This window comes from Setaria viridis, chromosome 2 (genome assembly GCF_005286985.2).
Source record: "Setaria viridis chromosome 2, Setaria_viridis_v4.0, whole genome shotgun sequence".
Classification (NCBI taxonomy): Eukaryota; Viridiplantae; Streptophyta; class Magnoliopsida; order Poales; family Poaceae; genus Setaria; species Setaria viridis.
Genome location: NC_048264.2, coordinates 42796946 through 42816635, shown reverse-complemented (window position 1 = coordinate 42816635; position 19690 = coordinate 42796946). Strand labels below are relative to the sequence as shown.

The following is a 19690-nucleotide window of genomic DNA, read 5'->3' as shown; positions in this document are numbered from 1 at the left end:
CTGCGCCGCTGGAACACGTCGCCGACTATTCTGGCACCAGGAACGCCGGCGGTCGAGGCCTAGACGGCTTGGCCATCGGCCCGTCGCCAATGGTGCCGGCCGGTCGGGGTGTCATCTACCGTCCGGGCCTATCTCGGACGTTGGATCGGGCTTGTGCGTTCGAGATCGACGCGGACAGCTGCGAGTAGCGACGCCCTCTCCGCCTTCCCCGCGCGGTTCCCCTCCAAGGCTCCAACTCCAAGATGCGCTGAGCTCTCATGTGCCGCGGCACCGCCCAATGCAACAAGGCAGCTCCCCGCAAGGATCGCCGCCCACGGCCGCGCCGCGGCGTGGACGTCGGCGCAATTGGAATGGCTCCGATCCCCAGTGTGGACGTTTCTGGATCAGCACGTCGATCCGATCCCACCGGGCCGCGGCGCTGTACTCATCCGGCCGGCGTCCTCCCGTGGGGCGCGTGCACCTCCGCGACCGCGAACCTGCCGTGGCAACTCGTGAGATCGAGACAGAAATCGCTTCTCCGGCGGCTCGAGGAGGACGCCCTCGAGGCCGTTCAACACGTCCTCCTTGTTCCCCGGCACGGCCAGGAGGTTCCGGTGATGTGGCCGTGCGACCGCGGAGCCTGTAGAAGTGCTGGTCTTCTCCGCGGCAGAGGCGACGGCGCCCTCGTTCTCAGAGCTGGGCGCGAACACGACCCTGTAGTTTCCAGGTAGTGGCAACGCCGATTCCGACGCGGCGAAAACGGCCGCGACGCCGCCGACCTTGAGGACGCGACCGACAAGCCCAAACTCCCCGCCGCCGCCGTGGCCGACGACGAAGTCGACGGACTCGTCGGAGGTCGCTCGGAGCTGCACGGCGCTGATTGGAGCGACGTGGTTCCGGCTGATTGGAGCGACGTGGTTCCGTTCTAGAAACGGGAGCAGCGACCCGGTGTCGCCGAGGAAGTAGGCGCGGCGCACCCGCCGTGGCGCAGGTAGCCGCTATCTTTGAGCTCGGCCAGAAGGATCGGCAGGGGGAACTCGTCGCCGTTCGCTTGCGCGAGCCTGAGCGAGAGCACGACAACGGTGAGGAGAAGCAGCCGGCGTAGCCCGCCATTGGTAGCACCAGTCGTTCTTGCCGCTGTCCTCATGGTTGCTAAGACGCGGGCAGAAACCGCAGAACAGAACGGATCAGGACACGAACACGATCCCAAGGAAGAGGAAACAGAGTTCTCAAAAAAAGAAAAAAAAAAGAGGAAACAGAAAGGGAAGGGATGAAGAGGGCCTTCACATGATTATGACCAAATTGGAGTCAAATTCATGGCGGACCAGCCCACGTGACCCATTTTTTTTTTGAGACATGCCCACGTGACCCATATGGGATGAGGGGTAGGGAGTAGGGGGCAGCAGGCCAACATCTATAAGTGGGCCGGGATAGAATCTGCTGCTGCTCGCTAACTACATGGGCCGGTCTCTCATCTCCGGACGGCCTGTAAAATCCATGGTCAAACCTCCGTTACCTCCCGGCAAACGGTCCACGCCTCCACGGCGTCGCCAGATGGTCCCCGTCCGCCCCTCCACCGCCCCCGTCCAATTACCGCTGCCGCTGTGCGCCGGGGCTAGATTTCTCTCTTCATTACCGGCAACCACGGACGGCGTGGCATGGATCAGGATTCAGGAGGGGCCCGTCAGCGTAGTACGCGTCCTATACTACTGTAAAACTCATGAGTGCTCCGGTACGGGCCGGTCAAAGCCGCAGAGCTTTGAAGGCGCTGTCACCTGCTGCCTCACTGACAGCCCTGTCTCGCTACTCCCGGCTGATACCTGATTATCCTAATCGATGCCCCAGAGACCGTGCTTTGCTCCCGTGACTAATCGCCCACGAAATCCGGATCAGGAGATGGAGCTCCACTCCAAAGGTGTAGCGTAGTTGACCCGTGTCAACGCCGTTGCGTGCCATCTCCGTAAGAAACAGGAGGTGTCGTTGTACTGTGCCCTCATTAGCCTGCCATTGCCATTGCCACTGAGCTCACCAAATCGTCATGTGAGCACACGCTATACCAGGACAGCGCCCCCATAAAGTGCCTACGCCACTTTGCAAAGGAAACGTCCTCCTCCGACGGTGGCTACGGCCGACGGCATCCGCCCACGCCACCGTAAAATTCGCCGTCGCAAATCCCCAGGCGCCAACACCCCCCCCCCCCCCCCCCCCCCCCCCCCCCCCCCACCCCCACACACACACACACACCCACACACACACACATGCCCGGCACCGCTGCCTGCGCACCGGCCCTACTCCACACCACACTCACCTCGCTCACGCGCAGCACACACACTCCCACTCGCCAAAAGCCGAGCCCCCGGCACCCCGGCAGGCAGCTCCAGAGAGGAGGAGAGCGAGGGAAAAGTAGGCCACACCCACCCACCATGGCCAGTAGAATCTAGCCAATCCAGTTGCAATAAAGTAAAGTTACCGTACCACCCTCGTGAGCTACCCCGGGCCCACGAGGGCGAAAGCTCAAAGCGGCTAAAGGCTCCAGCTCGCACGCCATGCCATCGCACACACACCCCACTCTACTCTTCTCTACTACGGCCAAGCCAGCAGCAGCCGGAGCCACAGCCACCTCCCTCCCCCACTAGTCAATACTCGCTGCGCAGTACGCCACCCACCACCTCGCCATTAAAGAAAGAGGAGGCAACAAGGCAAGTCGCAGGGGGGAGAGGTAGCGGCATGCCGGCAGCCAGCATGACGTCGGGGGCGGCGGCGGCGGGCGGGCTGGGGCGCACGCCGACGTGGAAGGAGCGGGAGAACAACAAGCGGCGCGAGCGCCGGCGCCGGGCCATCGCCGCCAAGATCTTCACGGGGCTCCGCGCGCTCGGCAACTACAAGCTCCCCAAGCACTGCGACAACAACGAGGTGCTCAAGGCGCTCTGCCGCGAGGCAGGATGGGTCGTCGAGGACGACGGCACCACCTACCGAAAGGTCCGAGCTTTCTACCTTTCTTTCTTCTTGGTCCCTGATCTCCCTCTCCCCGTTCTTCCGGGATCTTGGATGCGCGCCCGCGCGCGTAGATCTGGTCGGCGAACAAGGACATGACCTGAGCCGATGAAGCTCACCTTCGTTTCTCGGTTCTTTGCAGGGATGCAAGCCGCCGCCGGGGATGATGAGCCCGTGCTCGTCGTCGCAGCTGCTCAGCGCGCCGTCCTCGAGCTACCCGAGCCCGGTCCCGTCATACCACGCCAGCCCGGCGTCTTCGAGCTTCCCGAGCCCGACGCGCCTGGACCACAGCAGCGGCAGCAACACCAACAACCCGGGCGCCGCCGCCGCGGCCTCCTCGCTCCTCCCGTTCCTCCGGGGCCTGCCAAACCTCCCGCCGCTCCGCGTCTCCAGCAGCGCTCCCGTCACGCCGCCGCTCTCCTCGCCCACGGCGGCGTCGCGCCCGCCCACCAAGGTCCGCAAGCCCGACTGGGACGCCGTCGTCGTCGACCCGTTCCGGCACCCCTTCTTCGCCGTGTCGGCCCCCGCCAGCCCCACCCGCGCGCGCCGGCGCGAGCACCCGGACACCATCCCCGAGTGCGACGAGTCCGACGTCTGCTCCACCGTGGACTCCGGCCGCTGGATCAGCTTCCAGATGTCGGCGGCGACGACCGCGCCCGCGTCGCCCACCTACAACCTGGTCAACCCGAGCGGCGGCGCCTCCGCCTCGAACTCCATGGAGCTGGACGGGATGGCCGCCGCGGACATCGGCCGAGGCGGGCCCGCGGAGTTCGAGTTCGACAAGGGCCGCGTCACGCCGTGGGAAGGCGAGAGGATCCACGAGGTCGCCGCCGAGGAGCTCGACCTCACGCTCGGCGTCGGCACCAAGTGAAGGGACAGTCATCTCGCAAAAGCTCGGATCTTTGAGCTCATGTGCTGCAAGTCTGCAATGCCATGAACCCGTGAGCATCGAGAACCAGCTGATCGCGGTTCTTGTGACATTGTGAGATCAGCGGCAAAAGAATGTGTAGTAGCCGCGTGACGAAACTGACGAAGCGTTTCGTGCTGCGGCCGATTCGATCGGGCGTTTCGATGTAGGTGTAGTGATGATGTTGTTTCATTTCATTCATGGACTGATGAGAAACTGAGGAATCAGAACAATCGTTCGTTCTTCTGAATTGGATTGGATCACCGATTGTATCGTCACACGTTTGGATGCTCTCCTAGTCTCCTGCATCCATTGGCACTTTTCACTGTTTGTCCTGTGCTCCTCAAAATGCGTGACCCTCGTGGGTGAAAAGAGACGGAGGAATGGGCCGAACTTTGTGACTCGATCTTGTCTCTCTTGGACGTGACCGTACTGCATTTTTACTGCTATCCCTTTGGTACTACGGTTGCAGTATTTTCTTTATCTTTTTCACAGTTTACTGTGGGGTGAGTATCTTCTCTGGGAACGTGAGCTAGGATACTAGGCTACCGACTGTCCACCGTCATTACAGTTCCCCGACGCCTGCGACGCATGTTAGGGCACTCACAGTCCAGACTCTATCCATAGAGTCTATACGTTGAAGACTCTATCACAAGAAACTATGCTCCATAATGCAAAGTTTGTAACAATAGTTTCTATGGATAAAAATTTTTATTATGCAACACAAAGAAAGCTGATCAGTTGTGGCATCTTACCATGTGATCCACCCTGCACCTCAACAGCTTGTAACAACCATATACGACATGATTAATCGGCAACTGAACAGAGGCATCCAGAAATACGGTGTTGTGATCAAACGGCAATTGAACTGACGCATACAGGATATATATCACCAGAAGCACAACACATACTTTAACACATACAAGATATATCAGCAAACGCATATAGGATATATATCACCAGAAGCACAACCCATACTGGCAAACACAATGCCTACAGTATACACTGAATGGCAAACAAACTCCACAGAACTTCGATGAAAGTTTAGATAGTAGCAATGAGTCATCCATTACAATATATAGCAATGGAAACTAAGATATGAATTGCAAACTGAATAGATAATACTAATATTTAGATAATATTAAGCCATCCATCATCATCCTGCATACAGAACTCCATGTCCATCATCCTCCAGCCACTCCAAGCAGAACTGTTAAAAAATAAGAATGGGTTAGTAAATTAACAAAATTGTACAGGTGGTTGATTTAACAAAATCTCAATGGTTCAGTAAAAAAATAAATATCAATGATTTTTGAACATGAAGGCTAATGTGTGTGTATATATATATATATTTAAATGCATAACTCTACCTAATTAGTTCGATTCCCAAACTTTTGCCAAATGTGATCAATCAAATCAGATTGTAGTTGCCTGTGAGCTTCACGATCACGAATCTCGGCACTTCTCTGTATTACCTCCTCCATCACCGGATCATATCCATGAGCGATTGTAGACGCCTGAACAGTAGACGTGGTTCCTTCCTCGTTCAGGTCAAACAAATCATCCTCTATATCCTTCTCGTCCTCGATTATCATGTTGTGAAGTATTATACAAGCTAACATGATATTCTCAAGATCCCCTTGATCATATAGACGTGCCGGCCGACGCAAAATGCAAAAACGAGATTGTAAAATGCCAAATGCACATTCAACATCCTTTCTTTCCCCCTCTTGATGTTCTGAATACAGCTTGTGCTCAGCTGATTGTGGTGCGCGTATGGATTTGACAAAAACAGCCCAGTCTGGGTATATTCCATCTGCAAGATAATAACCTTTGGTATATTGCCTTCCATTCACAAAGTACTGCACCTGTGGAGCTTCTCCTCTTAATTCCTTGACGAACAAATCAGAATGACTCAGCACATTGATGTCATTGTTGGATCCCGCCACTCCAAAGAAAGCATGCCATATCCATCGGTCATGCGAAGCAACAGCCTCTAGAATGATGGTTGGTACACCATGATCACCACGAGTATATTGTCCCTTCCATGCATTGGGACATTTTTCCCAATGCCAATGCATACCGTCAATGCTCCCTAACATGCCAGGAAAACCACGACGCTCACCGATCTCCAACAGTCGTTCAACATCTTGTACTGTGGGGCGTCTCAAGTACTCTTCACCATATACTTCAATGATTCCCTTAACAAACTTTTTCAAGCACTCCACACCAGTACTTTCTCCCATCTTCAGATACTCATCAAGCTGGTCTGCTGAGCCGCCATATGCTAATTGACGGATAGCTACCGTACACTTATGAATTGGTGAGAACCCGGGACGATTCAGAGCATCCGGTCTCAAGGTGAAATACTCATCCCATCCACTCAAGGCCTCAACAATCTTCAGAAAGAGGGGTCTCCTCATCCTAAATCTTCTTCGAAACTGTGTCTCATTGTAGACTGGATTAAGAGAGAAGTAGTCATCCATTAGTTGCTGGCTGGCTTGTTCACGAGGCCTCTCCACATATCGCCTAGGACCACTCCGAGATCCTCCACCTTGTATGTCATCAACAATGGTTTGCATTTCAGCTACAAGATGGTCGCCTAAATCATCTAGAATTTCTTGCTCTTGAAGATAGTCATCCATGGAGTACAGATCAGCAGGGTCCATGTTGCCATCTCCATCCATGGTAGCAAAGGATACCAGAGAATAGTGGAAAGCAGATTAGAAAGGGAAGCACTAGCAGAAAGGGGAGCAGTAGCAGAAAGGGGACTCAGAATAGTGCCGTGGCTGTGTGCTATATATAGTCACAATTGCCGTGGCTGTATCTATTCACACTTGCATGCACAAAACAAGTGGAAGGAGTTCACACTTGCCGTGGCTGTTTCAGTTTCACAAAAATTAGTGGTCTCATTTCACAAGTGGAAGGAGTTCACACTTGCATGCAAAAAACTAATCACAGGAATTAATATAGCACTGACCAAAGGATTTCAGTTACCTTACATAAATCACTTCCATGGTCACATTTGTTTTCACATTGTAGCTATTGCATGATCAATTCTAGAAAAGGTACAAGTCCATCAGTTACCAGTTCATTGCAATTGAATAAGCAATTAAAGAAGGGTTGACAGTGGCATACATTAGGAAATAAAGCAAGTCTCATGCTCTCTAGTGCCAAATTTCTCTCAGCCAAAGCATCTGCATTAAGCTGATCATGAGGTGTAAGCAGTAGCTGTGTGTAAGTTTCCAGCATTTTGCACTTAGTTTGTTCATGAGCTGCTTCATGACTAATCTTAGCTGCTTCAATCTTCTTATCAGCCAAACTTTGTTGAATTTCTATCATCTTCTCTCTCTCTGCCCTGTTTTTGTTGCTTGCTTCAATGAACTTGTCAAATTTATTGTTCAAATCAGATAAGGCGTCATTTCCCTTTTTGTTGCCTTTCAATTCTTTTTTGGCTTTCTTCTGTCCCATTGGTCGCTTTTCTCCATCTAAGTCCAAATTCACCACTGCAGATAGGTTACTGTTAGCCTTTGTACTCTTTTCCTTTTCCTTCTTTAACCTAGCAATATATGCTGACCATTTCTGCTGACCACGTACTACCTTCCACATATGCAGCAGATGGAATGCCTTACCACTATTCTGGCCAGCCCACATCTCTAATGCTTTGTCAGTCAACTGGTCATCACTCATCCCACTTTGCCATACTCTATCGGCATTTACCCAAACACCATGAAAATCAGTTAATGGTTTCCTAGAGCGATCCCAACGTATTTTCAGTTGGTTTCTGTTCCTCTTACGGCTAGTTTCTGTGGTCTTGTTGTATTCTGTAGTCACATCTTCCCAATACCGCTCTACCTTCTTGCCATTTCCATCGACTGGGTCCTTTGAATTACGCAACCAGGCACTGGCCAATCGTTTATCTTCTTCAACGGTCCAGTTCAAACGCTTGTCGGTTCTAGCATCGTCATCAACATTAATTGATTCATCTTCTTCTGCACCTACATCTTTCACTGCATCATGAGATAGACCATCTTCTTCTTCTGCTGGAGAATGAGTTCTTGTAGCACCCAGGTCAATTGGAGACACTGAAGACCGATTCATTGCAGCACCAACAAAGTGGAAATTCTCTGGAAGATTGGTTCCATTAGGATGGTTAAGAAATGGGTTGGAATGCAGAAGATTTGAGAACCCTCCTTGTGGGTATAACCTGCAACCATATTGTTTGTTGTGTGGTAAGGTTGTCTGTTATTATCGTAACTTCAGAGAAAACTGAAAGCAACAATATATAGTGGCTCAATCGTAACCAAAAAGGAAGAGGTGATATTAGCAGTCACCTAATCTCTTCAAAATGAGAGGAACAGTATTGGCAAAAGGCATTCAAACTATTATCCATGAAATATATATATATACTAAATTACTAAAATCCACAGAATGCATGCCATAAAACACTTCAAGAGCAACACACCGACATGGCAAATTGAGAACAACATATAGGAAAAATAATTGCTATGAAATTGGCATGCCTAGCAACACCACGGCATGTCATTTATGCATATATACATTTTTCACATCTGTAACTAAAATCTAAAATCTATAACTACAATCTATAATCTATAACTACAAAGAAGCTGTGACCAAAATCTATAACACCACGGCATGCCATCCACGCAATTCATCTAGTTAACACAGAAAGCTGTGACTATATATAAAATCTGTAACTACAATGTGTATAGACAATCTGTGATCCATAGAAACGTATTTCTGTTGACATACCCTTCACTAGGAGAAGATGTTGGCCACCATCCACCAAAGGGGGAAGCACTGATTGGAGAACTGGTGACGGGAGCAGCAACACCTGCTGTTGCAGCGCTGCCAGCGGGAAGGCTCCGAGTTGCAGAAGCACCTGCGGCCGGAACACAGGTCCCAGGAGCACGGATGGCCGGAGGTCGGGTTCCACGGCCACCACTGCCCCGCCGGGAACTAGGCTTCGTCAATCGATTCATCCCTAATTCGAGATTTGTGTATGGATTTGGGTTAAAGCTTGTTGGGGAGGAGATCAGTTGGGGAGAAGATTTGGGGATGGATTGGGCGTACCTTGATTTGGAACTGGGTTCCTTTTGTACAGCGGCGACGAGCTGGAGAGCGCGGGGGACGAGCTGGAGAGCGCGCGCACGGGAGACCTTGCACGCAGGAATCGGCGGGCTCCGGCTCGCGCGCGGGAGATGGCGCGCGGGAGAAGCGGGAGGAATTTCGGCGGCGGCGGCATGGCGTACTGGATCCGTAGACTCGACCTTCCCCTCCCCCAATGCGGAGACTGGTGGAGTCTTCCAGCCTCGAACGAATCGAAGACTTGGCGTCTAAATAAGACGTCGTTTCTCCATTTTTGCTCCTCTCTCCTCGTTAAATTACTTGCCACATCATCCAAATGCTTACATGGCAGTGCAATTAATAGGGATAGACTCCACGATGAAGTCTGCATTGTGAGTGCTCTTAGCGAACACTCACGCATGAGATGTCGAATTAGCGACCATCAGACCAATGTAGATGCATCATGTAGTAGCAGATCAGATGCCCAAATCGCTGACTTGCACACACACACACACGGACATCTTTTCCCAGCGACAGACGAACGGCACTCATCAATCAGTTGCTAGGCATCGGCCCGGCCGGCACCCTGTAGATGCTGTTGCCTCCGCACCAAACCAATCATCCGCCGCGCCTGCACACACACACACATCGACACGCACGCACCTGTACGAAAAACGCAGGCATCAACACAGGCTCCATCCAGCTGCGCCCCGCGAAATCATTGGGACGCACGAGCCGAGCCAGTGGCACAAGCGTATCCTGGAGCGGCCATGGTGCGGTGCACCTCGCGCTCTGGCATGTCCGATCACCCGTCCGCGTCCGTCCCCGGCGGCCGTGTCGGGGATACCGGCCGGCGTACACGAGCGAGACATATACGCGATGGCCGATGGCCCCCCTCTGTTCGTGCTCCCATTATTGATCGACGTGCGCCGCGGCGTGCGCGGGGCCGGGGAGCTCGCTCGGCATCCCCAGCAGTGACATCGCACAGTGCCGCGACGGGCACGCACGTCCGCTAGCTTCCGCGGCCGGGGTTACTGCGTGCTGGCTGCGCGGCTACAGTGCCATGTCCTCCTGGCTGCCGCCGCGCGCGATCGGGTCCTCCGCAGCCTGCGGCGCCGGAGCGCGCGTGCCCGGGGCACGCAGCGACAGCGTCATCGCCTCGCGTCGTGGCCGCCTGCCGCTGCCAAGGTTCCCTGAAGATCCGGTGCGGATCGTGCCCGATGACAATGATGCACGGGGGGGCGCATGTGCGGCTGTCCAATCAGTCGCCGCGGCACCGAACGCCGGACGGCGACGCGTACGCGAATTAATTAGTTCCAGGACCGCCATGCAGCCACGCCGACCGACGGGTGGGGGCGTTTTCTAATCCCGCTCGTGCGCGCGCCGCGACCGGCCCGGAGCCCCCCACCACTTGTGTAGTTGTGTGTTGGTTGGATCTTGGACGGAGGCACGGAGCGGAGCGGCTGTCGTTGGCGACGAGAGATAGAGACCGGGGGCGCCGGGCGGTAACGTAACGTGACTACGCGAGCGACGCCCTCGCGCGGCAGGCGGCGGCGACGGGGGCGGGGAGGTCGCTGTCACCCGTGCGTTGGCCGTTTGACGGGTTGCGTTGAGCTGCCACAGTGCTAAAGTAGACGCGGCCAGTCATCAAGCAAAGCACGCAGGCTCCTGACTAGACGCGGCCACAGTGCCAGAGTACGAATGGATCGTGCTGCTGTGAGCTCGCGACCGACTACGATTCGCCAACACGTTTCGAAGCTCTGTTTGTTGCTGCGTTGCACGTTTCAGAGACGATGCTAATCATGTTCACCAACCCCTCGGCCCCTGCACGCGGCCGGGCGCCTGCACCGTAGCGCGAGCCGAGGCCTCTGTCGTGCGTGCTGCGCCGTGACATGTTCTCGTGCTGCGCCGGGTAACAAATTAATTAGTGGGCTGGTTGTTCCATGCTTCTCGGGCCTTGGCCTTGTTTCATTGCATATACCAGCAGGCCCAACAGATGGGCCGCGATCTAGAAGATGTAACCCCGGGGAAGAAGTCCGAAACCGAACGGGCGGGCTGAATGCGCGTTCCCATCTAAATCCGCGCGCCACGGACGCCTAATCGGAAACCGTCGCGGCTACTGAGCGCGTGTTTGATAATATCACGTTGCTAATTAGAAGAACTAAATATGAGCTAATTATAAAATTAATTGCAGAATTCCTATATTAATTCGCAAGATGAATCTATTAAGCCTAATTAATTTATAATTAGCACATGTTTATAGTAGCAGCATATTATCAAATCATGGATTAATTAGGCTTAATAGATTCGTCTCGCGAATTAGACTCCATCTGTACAAAGATTTTGTAAATAGTCTATGTTTAATACTCCTAATTAGTATCAAACATGGATTAATTAGGCTTAATAGATTCGTCTCGCGAATTAGACTCCATCTGTACAATGATTTTGTAAATAGTCTATGTTTAATACTCCTAATTAGTATCAAACATCCCATGTGAAGAAGGGTATATCAAACACCCCCTGGATTCTTGTCCGAGGAGGAAACGAAACGAGAGAACCGCCACGCCCCCGCGCGCCTTTTTAACCTGACGGCGGCCTCCACTCCGCGACTCCGATCACTGTGTCTGTGAACCATCACCCGCCTCCCCAACACGATCTCGCACGCGGTCAGGACTCGGGAGGGCATCCAGGCATTGGCAACACACGCAGTCACGCACGCGCGCTCGCTCTCACGATAAACCGTAGAACAAAAGCTTGGCATGGCGGCCGCGGTGGCTCCCTCCCACTCCCACTCCCACCGCTCTGCCGGGCGCAGCCCGGCCGCCTCCCCTCCGCTTTGCGGTTCTCGCGTGCGCGTCGACCCCGCCCACGCGTGTGTCGTCGCCGCGAGCCGGGAAGACCCCGCGGACAAGGCCGCGACCGCGAGGCGGCAGCGCTACCGGGCCCCCCGTGACGACGAGCCGCGGAGGACGACGACGTCGCCCTCTGCGATGGTGAGGCGCCGGCGACGTGACGAAGACCACCGCGAGGCGTCCCCGGACAGGAAGAGGAGGAGGGGAAGCGAAAGCGCCTCTCGCGCCGGCTACTACAGGAGGGACGACGACGACGCTCACCGCCGCGGCCGAGACGTCGCCCACCACGCGGCCAAGAGGAAGGCGGGCGGGCGAAAGCGTAGTGGCCGCGCGCGTGAGGGCACTAGGAGGAGGAGCAGCTCGCGGTCCGAGGAGCGGAAGGCGTATCCCTCCGCCGCCGACGTCAGGAAGCCGTCACCGGTGAAGGAGGTGGGGAGGGCGGAAGATGCCGACGAGGAAGCCAAGCGCAGACGGGAACGGGAGGAGCTCCAGCGGATGAGGGAGGAGTTTCGGCGAGAGCTGGACAAGGTGGTGAGGACGGTATGGTTCAACGACCCCTACATCTCTCCCCTGTGCGTGCTCAACAAGATGCCAAGGTGGACGTTGCGCACAAGCGGTGAAGTAGAGGAAGGAGAGGTCGTCGAGTAGGATCTTGAGATTTAGTAGCAGTGATTCTTACTAGGGTTACATTGCCCCATACAATATGTAGCCAATCTGTTCCAGGAGAGAAGAGTGCTGCAATCATCGGTAGATTTCCTGGTCTGCGGTCGATCATGATCTAGAAAGATGCTGAGTGACAGTTTGTTACATTTTTTTTGTAATAACCCTGTAATTTCTGTGGTTCCATTGTTGAATTGGAGGGTGCCATTGTTCCTCTGTTGGTAAAGATGATTAAATTCACATCATCACATGTGCGTTTTCCTGTTCACGAAATGTGGTTAAGGGTTTTGCAATGCAATATTTGGTTTATCTTCGGACTTGCTGATCATGGTCAGTGTGATATCACATTTTGTGTAGAATAGAAATTTTAATCCATTCAGATCGTTATATTTTGTCTTTGAAATCTAGATCACTAAAGCATCGTTGAAAATGTATTGTAGTCATTTTATTTATTTTGGGAGAAATATTTATTGAATCTTTATATCTATACCTAATATTAAAGTGCGGTTGTTTCTTTCAACCGTCGTGGTTGTTTTAAAAAAACCCTTGAACTTTACTGAAATCAACCCACGATTCAACTCCATCATCGACTGTTTTAGCCATCCGTCATTGACCGTCGACGCCACCTCCCGCTCCATCTCAGTTCCCGTATCAACTGCGGACTGCCCCCGCCCCACTTACGAGTTTGAATCTCTATCTGTTATCCTGGTCTGCAAGCTCCCCTTCACCTTATCCGTTAGGCAGCCGCACGGAGCTTGTCACTTCCCTTCTCCTGCTCCCCGTGCTGCCTATCTGCATCTCACATCCCTGCATGAGGACGCGCGACACAACGGTAGGAGATCGAATTTGGGGCTGCAGCTGCATGTTTGTCAATATGCAGGTGGATTGGGGCTTATTTGATTTCGTTGCTTGATGTGAAATACAACTAAGAGGGATCAGAGAGAAGGAAGATTCCGCGTGCGTGAATTGGTTGCTTGACCCGGATTTGGTGGTGCTCGTGTGTTCCTGCTAGAGGAAGAGGAGCAGGGAAGTGTTGGCTTTACTGCCCACCAAATCGAGTATTGTCGGAGTGAATCAAGCTGCAGGCTACAAAAGCCGTGGAATCGAGCACCGCCACCTAACCGCTGCCATGGACCTGCAGCTCGACCACTGCCCCTCAGCAACTCTGCCTTCCTACCTGATGTGCTCCTCCGGCACTCCGCCATGCTCCATGGGCCGAAACGTTGAGGCCCTTGACCTGCACGTCGGTGCTTGCCGTCTAGGAGGAAGAACGCGACGGAGGGGAAGCAAGGTGAGGGGCCAACCTACAGAAGTAATACTGGGAGCTCCAGCTTGTTGGCCTTCACCGGCCTCGGCACCTTGCTCGCCAGCGCTCTCACAATGGTGCCGACCATCGAAGCGGCAGCGAGGCATGCGCCTGGATGGATGGTTCACAATTGTAGAAAATGGATGGTGGAAGTCTAGCAAAGATAAGACTTAGCATATTTACATGAAAGCTCCCATAGTTATTCTAAAATGTGCTGCTGACTAATCCTAAAATGCAATTTTGAAGAAACATATTAAAAAACATCTTAAGTTTTTAAATATTTGAGTAGAGGAATTTGTATTTCGTAGCCGCAACAAACATATATTATATGTCATCTTTTCCGATCATATTAATTAAAATCTAACGGTAAATGAATGCTCCATCATTTTTTCTGAGTATAATAATCATACGATAATATTATTTGCACAAATATACAATTATTTAAGTAGTTCATTTTAAATTTAATATTTTAAATTTAATATTTTTATATTAAATTTAATATTTAATATTATTTGCACGGGCATATTCACCTACTACGGTTGTATTGAATTCTTTCCAGAACCATGGGAAACTGGATCGGCCCATGAGGCTTAAAGTTAAGGCGGCCCAATGGCCTTGGGCCTAATCTTTGGCCACTTTTTCATGGATGATGAGCCGAGGAAGTTTGCAACTATTACGACTTTACGAGTAACATAAAATCATAAATCGTCTCTTTTGCCAATAGAAAACGTCGCAAAATCCAGTTTTAAAAATTTCTAAAATGTTTATTTTCCCTTTTTGGTGGCGACTGGCTAGTTCTGAAGATGTAAACTTTCACGATACATGACAACAGAGCTCCGTATACCATGTCAACCTTAGACTCTTAGCTCAAAAGGAGAATTCACATCATACATCTAAAACTAGCTGGAAAAAAAATTGACCAGCGTCTATTTTATTATAGAATGATACAGCAGAAAGCCACAAGAAAAGGACAAATCCCATGATGTGCTGATGTATCAGTATCACACTATCACCTGGGCAATCAGATGGAACCTGAAAGAGGCGCATGTTGTCAAAGCATAACAAGAAACCAATCAGCTTCATTACATCCTCTCCAGCGCAGTAGGGCTTATTGGAATAACACCAGAGGATGAGACCAAAGCATCAATAGGAACATCAGTTGAGTTGACTGGGATGATGCCTTCCTCCATAATTTGCACCGAGTATGAAAGAGCAACTTCAAAATAGGAAAGCAAACATTACGACCGGTAATTTAGCAATCAAAATGGCATGCATGTAACGTATTATCATTCCTCAAAGCATGGAACCGTGAAATACAGAATGGCAGAAAAACTAAAAGGTACAAATAAAAACTGTATGCTCTGTTATGGGAATTAAAGCTTTTAATTCAATTAGAAGCACAATGAACTAAAATTTGACTTGTTAATTCACCATTAGGTTTGACAAAAAAAAGGGTGATTCGAACTATGTAGGAAGGCTTATTGCCATTCCCTTCTATATAAGCTATACTATTATGTTCTGGAACAGCAATGCATACTTGTTCTGACAAACCATTGCTCTAATTGAGATCCATTTTGCATACTTGGTTTAACAGTTGCGACAGGTATAGGTAGACAAAGCCCCTAAAAATCAGGACACTGTTGGCAGGTTTGCTTGAGTGACAACCAAGTTCGCATCAACCATCCATGATTTAGAAATTAAAATGGAATTTGTGGCCACTAGTTATCTGTTGAGAGCTGATGCGAATAGAAGTTTAGCAATTCATCTCCGAAACCAATCTACTACAACTTCATATCAGAAATCAACTCCAGATCAGAAACTGAGAAACATGAGTACTCAGTTCTACAAGAGAACATAAGTTCAATATTACAAAAATCTTACAATTCAAGAAGTATTTTGGTTGTAAACCCAACAATCTCTCCATATTACCAATTGGACCATAGCAATTCAATGCATTTTTAAGAGAAAGTAACCAACACGTTGTCAAATAATAGGTCAGCAAAATTATTAAGAAAAAAAAAGTAAACACTGGAATCTAAACTAGCTTGCACTAGATGTTATTGGGATCTGACACTAAAACAATCTTGATGATTAAAGTTAACAATGAAATGTAAACTAGCTTCCAGTAGACATTATAAAGATCTAATTCTGCTCCAAAACAACCTCCATCAACTCTGGCCTTCCACTTCAAAACAGTACATTTTGCTTTTGTTTTGATGTAGACTGACCAATATGATGCTAACAACAAATTAGAGGGGGCAAAGCATATTTCAACTGAATATCACAAACTAAATAAAATAACTTTCTGCAAAATAGTATCTGAAGAAAAAAAAACCCTTACCTACAAAAACAGAGGTCTCAGAAAAACATTAACAAAATCTGAATATAAAAATATGTGAGCCATACCTAAGAGAGGTTGATTCCACCCTTTCTCTTTTGCAAGTTCTTGGTATTTCAACAAGAATGTATCATAGTACCTTTCAAATTTGAAAAAAACACACACCCAGAAACAGTAAGATAGTGGGGGGGAAAATTCTCATTTAAAAGCATAAGCATGTAGTTTAGTATAATCTGAACTACCCATTAGATTGGAACACTGTATATTTTTGAGGTTCATGTATTCCTTAAGCATTTTATACAGTAGAGATGCATTAAAAAAATCCAGAGCCATGGTCTATTAGGGCGATAGTGCTACAGTAAAGGCAATATAAACAAAATACAAAATTGACTTGCATGATGGTATTTCTGCATTGAGGAAAATAAACATATATCACAGACCCTCAACAATCTACAGAATCTAGAAAGAAACAGGAAGGTGACGGCTTATTGCAGCAGCAACATGCCCTTGCTTTTTGAAACTTCTACTAAGAAACACGAAGATGTCATTATAAGATGGAATCATGCAGTTTTCTCAGCCTGCGTGAGAAGGTCTTATCTCTTCGAAAAAGCCCGGGGGCTACCTTACCCCCCACAGGTCGAGTTTTTTTTTTTTATTTCTCATGTTAGGATATGAGCATTTGCTTAGTTATCCCTGTAAACTAGCAACTTCAATACAGGCAAATAGAATAATATGTAATCATACCCTCCACCACGGCCCAGTCTTCGACCAGTTCTATCAAATGCTTGTCCTGCATGAATAACAAGTATTACCCAATCGAACCTATGTGGCGGTCTGGCAGAGCATGTATAAAGCAACTGATAGAGAACCTACCAGGCAATAAAAAAAGATCAATCGGGGAAGAGGATGACAATACTGCAAGGATCAAACGAGGATCAAGTTAGCCACCCCATTGATGCAGTAACTTATACAAATTAGATTGGGGGAAAGCTTCCAAGTGACACGGAAATAAATTTTACCATCTTCACGATCGTTACCACTAGCATCCACGGGTGATGGTTCCAGAATGTTCATTGAATTTTTAACTAAGTCATCCATGGTGGTGATTTTGAGCATCCGCATATTGCGGTTCTTATCCTCCACTCGAGGAACATAAAGATCTTTTGCCAGTTCCTCTTGCCCTTAATAAGAACCAAATTGTTAGCGACAGAATCAGTAAGGAGCATAACTCGATGGACTCACCAGGACTCGATGGTAGACACTCTGCTAGTATTTTTGATGTATCAACTTCTCGCAACTGCTGACAGCTTATATAAGCACACAACCGTTTGCTTGCTTTGAACCAAGAGGAGTCCAAAATTGTAGTTTGAATAGCCAGATCTGGAAAATCAAAGAAACTTTTCACGTCCAAATACTCAAACGGAACAGCAGAATGCAATCTACTTCCAACAATGGATGAGCAATAGTGTAGTACCGCATCCCCATTCTAGTTAAGGTCTCTAATTACCAAATAAAAACAAGGAAACTCCCCTTCGTTGCACTAATGTAAAAGCAAGTTAGAGCACAATCATCCTTGTTTCTCCTAGTGAATTCCCTGAGGCTTCCATTTTCCTGATCTTAACTGCAAATATACCATGTATCTGCTGACCTTAATCAGGAAATAACACTTCTCGTAAGGTTGGGACACGCCCCCAATGCTAACAGTCTCGTGAATTTGAAATATGATGCAGAATCTACCGTGAAGTTGCACAAAATTTTAGCAACTCTTTTATTTCTCGTCCCAAATACTAACATCCAGTGTGCCTATGTGTGTCTGCGCAAAAGCTAGCCAAAAGCAGCACAGGCAGAGCTCAGTTCCTAGTAAGCAAATTGACGAACAGGTGGTCTCGCCAACGGCCCAGCAATCCCGTAACAAGACCCGAATCGAACGAAGCAAGCTCGGCGCAGGTCACCTTCGCTGGCGCGCTGGTCAGGGGAGAGGGCCTTCAGCGCCCTGCGCACCTCTGTGCGAAGCGCGCGCTTCTGGTCGGCGACTGCCTGCTCCGCCGTCGTTGACATGGCGGCGCCGGCGGCGGGGCGCAGCGGGACCGATGCGGGCGGCGGGAGATGGAGCGCGTGGTGGTGGTGGTGGCGGTAGGTGGAGGCGGGCGCGGCGCGGGGCAGGGGCAGGTGGTGGAGGCGCACCATCAGCGAGGCCACTGCATTTTTAATCATCTCCCCCTCGTGCCACTGCCGCAGTGTCTCTCTCTCATCGCGGACGCGCGGCCATCGGTGGTGCGTGTGCCGCTGCCCGCCGCGTCTGCCTTGCGGTGAACCTCGGCCTGTGGATTCCGCGGCTGAGGACGGACGGAGCGGGCCGGAACGATTGGGCCGAGCAGAGGAGACGAAATGAGGCCCATACTTCTTTTTTTTTTGCCTCGGAGGCCACGGTGACGCCTCGTATGACTCGAGCCCGCAAGGCCTGGGTTGACCGTTGACCGGAACATTTAACATCTCTCTTATGGATGATGTTCAATTGCCCTATCTTCTTTCGGTTTGATTTCTTTGGGGCCCTTCAGGGCTTCCCCTAATGGGGTGAGTGGTGGATATACATGTACTGCGATTTTGGCCAGAAATAACCCCAGGCCATTATCCGAGTGACCTTATGGCCTAATTGGCTGGCCTCTGGTGCCTGGTGTGGCTCGCCACGGTTGGCAACCAAGCAGCTCCTAAATATTGCAATTAAAAGAAAGCTACCTTATGCGCAGCTAAGGAAAAAAATATTTGTTGCCCTACTCCATCTGTCATGAAATACGGGGGACACTGCAACCTGTAAATCAATCCGTGGTAAAAAAAAAAACTGGTGTCCATAGGACTTCTATTCTTTGAGTTCAAAGCTGAAAGCTAACTCAGGACAATCAAACGTCATTCAGATAGTCAGATTTGTCTGGGTCCACAAATCATTCGAACTCGATCAAGGCATGCGGCAATTCTGGTCCGTCAGCGGTTAGTCCACGGTCACCTCAGATCGAAGTGGACAGGCAGCAGCAATCCCAGCAGAAGCTTCCAATTTGCGCCAGCGAAGCACAAGGTGTAAAGAGTTTATTAAATATGTGAGGCTAAGGTCTACCGTTAGGTCAATGGACATAGACAGGCTATGAAAATCTTGTTGTCAGAATAAATGTAAAGTCTTCTTCTAGTTGGTGTTTAAGGACAGGCTCAATACAAGAAACATCCTAAAAAAGCAAAACATGTCCCTTCCTTCGTATGAGTGTGTTCTGTGTCAATATGGAGATGAGGAAATATTATTTCATCTTTTGCTTAGCTGCTCTTTTGCACAAAAATGTTGGATTCATCTTGGGCTCTTCCCAAACCTTTCTAAGCTATATGTAATTCTAGAGAGCTTCCGAACGCAACTACAAGTCCAGTTATTTATGGAAATTATCATTATTATGAGTTGGAGTATTTGGATGGCTAGAAATGATCGGATCTTCAAAGAGATCTCTCCTTTAGTGCAAGTATGTTTGATTCATTTCAAACTAGTTTTTACTCAGGTTATTCTTGGAGTAAAAGAGAACTGGAAATTT

General features: G+C 49.9%; 4 protein-coding genes across 4 annotated transcripts; 1 reads left to right on the top strand and 3 right to left on the bottom strand.

The window, feature by feature from the left end:
- The first annotated feature begins 2263 nt into the window (after positions 1 to 2263).
- Positions 2264 to 4130, top strand: LOC117842035 (protein BZR1 homolog 1). The gene is made up of 2 exons (XM_034722371.2): positions 2264 to 2958; positions 3116 to 4130. The coding sequence occupies exons 1-2, from the start codon at positions 2707 to 2709 to the stop codon at positions 3842 to 3844; spliced, it is 981 nt and encodes a 326-aa protein (XP_034578262.1). The 5' UTR covers positions 2264 to 2706; the 3' UTR covers positions 3845 to 4130.
- Positions 4131 to 5250: 1120 nt separating this feature from the next.
- Positions 5251 to 6549, bottom strand: LOC117842034 (protein ALP1-like). The gene has a single exon (XM_034722370.2). The coding sequence runs from the start codon at positions 6547 to 6549 to the stop codon at positions 5251 to 5253; it is 1299 nt and encodes a 432-aa protein (XP_034578261.2).
- Positions 6550 to 8064, bottom strand: LOC117844452 (uncharacterized). The gene has a single exon (XM_072291987.1). The coding sequence runs from the start codon at positions 7979 to 7981 to the stop codon at positions 6923 to 6925; it is 1059 nt and encodes a 352-aa protein (XP_072148088.1). The 5' UTR covers positions 7982 to 8064; the 3' UTR covers positions 6550 to 6922.
- Positions 8065 to 14627: 6563 nt separating this feature from the next.
- LOC117846093 (5-formyltetrahydrofolate cyclo-ligase, mitochondrial) lies at positions 14628 to 18406 on the bottom strand. The gene is made up of 7 exons (XM_034727195.2): positions 18077 to 18406; positions 17367 to 17504; positions 17144 to 17305; positions 16998 to 17039; positions 16869 to 16914; positions 16193 to 16263; positions 14628 to 15002 (listed from the first exon to the last, which is right to left on the bottom strand). The coding sequence occupies exons 1-7, from the start codon at positions 18336 to 18338 to the stop codon at positions 14869 to 14871; spliced, it is 855 nt and encodes a 284-aa protein (XP_034583086.1). The 5' UTR covers positions 18339 to 18406; the 3' UTR covers positions 14628 to 14868.
- Positions 18407 to 19690: the final 1284 nt, after the last annotated feature.

Excerpts from the sequence above, each read along its gene's own strand:
- LOC117842034 (XM_034722370.2), bottom strand. The coding sequence starts at position 6,549 with ATGGACCCTGCTGATCTGTACTCCATGGATGACTATCTTCAAGAGCAA.
- LOC117846093 (XM_034727195.2), bottom strand. The coding sequence starts at position 18,338 with ATGATTAAAAATGCAGTGGCCTCGCTGATGGTGCGCCTCCACCACCTG. Across the intron at positions 17,040-17,143 it reads TGGTAACGATCGTGAAGATG|TATTGTCATCCTCTTCCCCG; the intron begins GTAAAATTTATT and ends TGATCCTTGCAG. Across the intron at positions 16,264-16,868 it reads AGACTGGGCCGTGGTGGAGG|GTACTATGATACATTCTTGT; the intron begins GTATGATTACAT and ends CAAATTTGAAAG.
- LOC117842035 (XM_034722371.2), top strand. The coding sequence starts at position 2,707 with ATGCCGGCAGCCAGCATGACGTCGGGGGCGGCGGCGGCGGGCGGGCTG. Across the intron at positions 2,959-3,115 it reads ACGGCACCACCTACCGAAAG|GGATGCAAGCCGCCGCCGGG; the intron begins GTCCGAGCTTTC and ends GGTTCTTTGCAG.
- LOC117844452 (XM_072291987.1), bottom strand. The coding sequence starts at position 7,981 with ATGAATCGGTCTTCAGTGTCTCCAATTGACCTGGGTGCTACAAGAACT.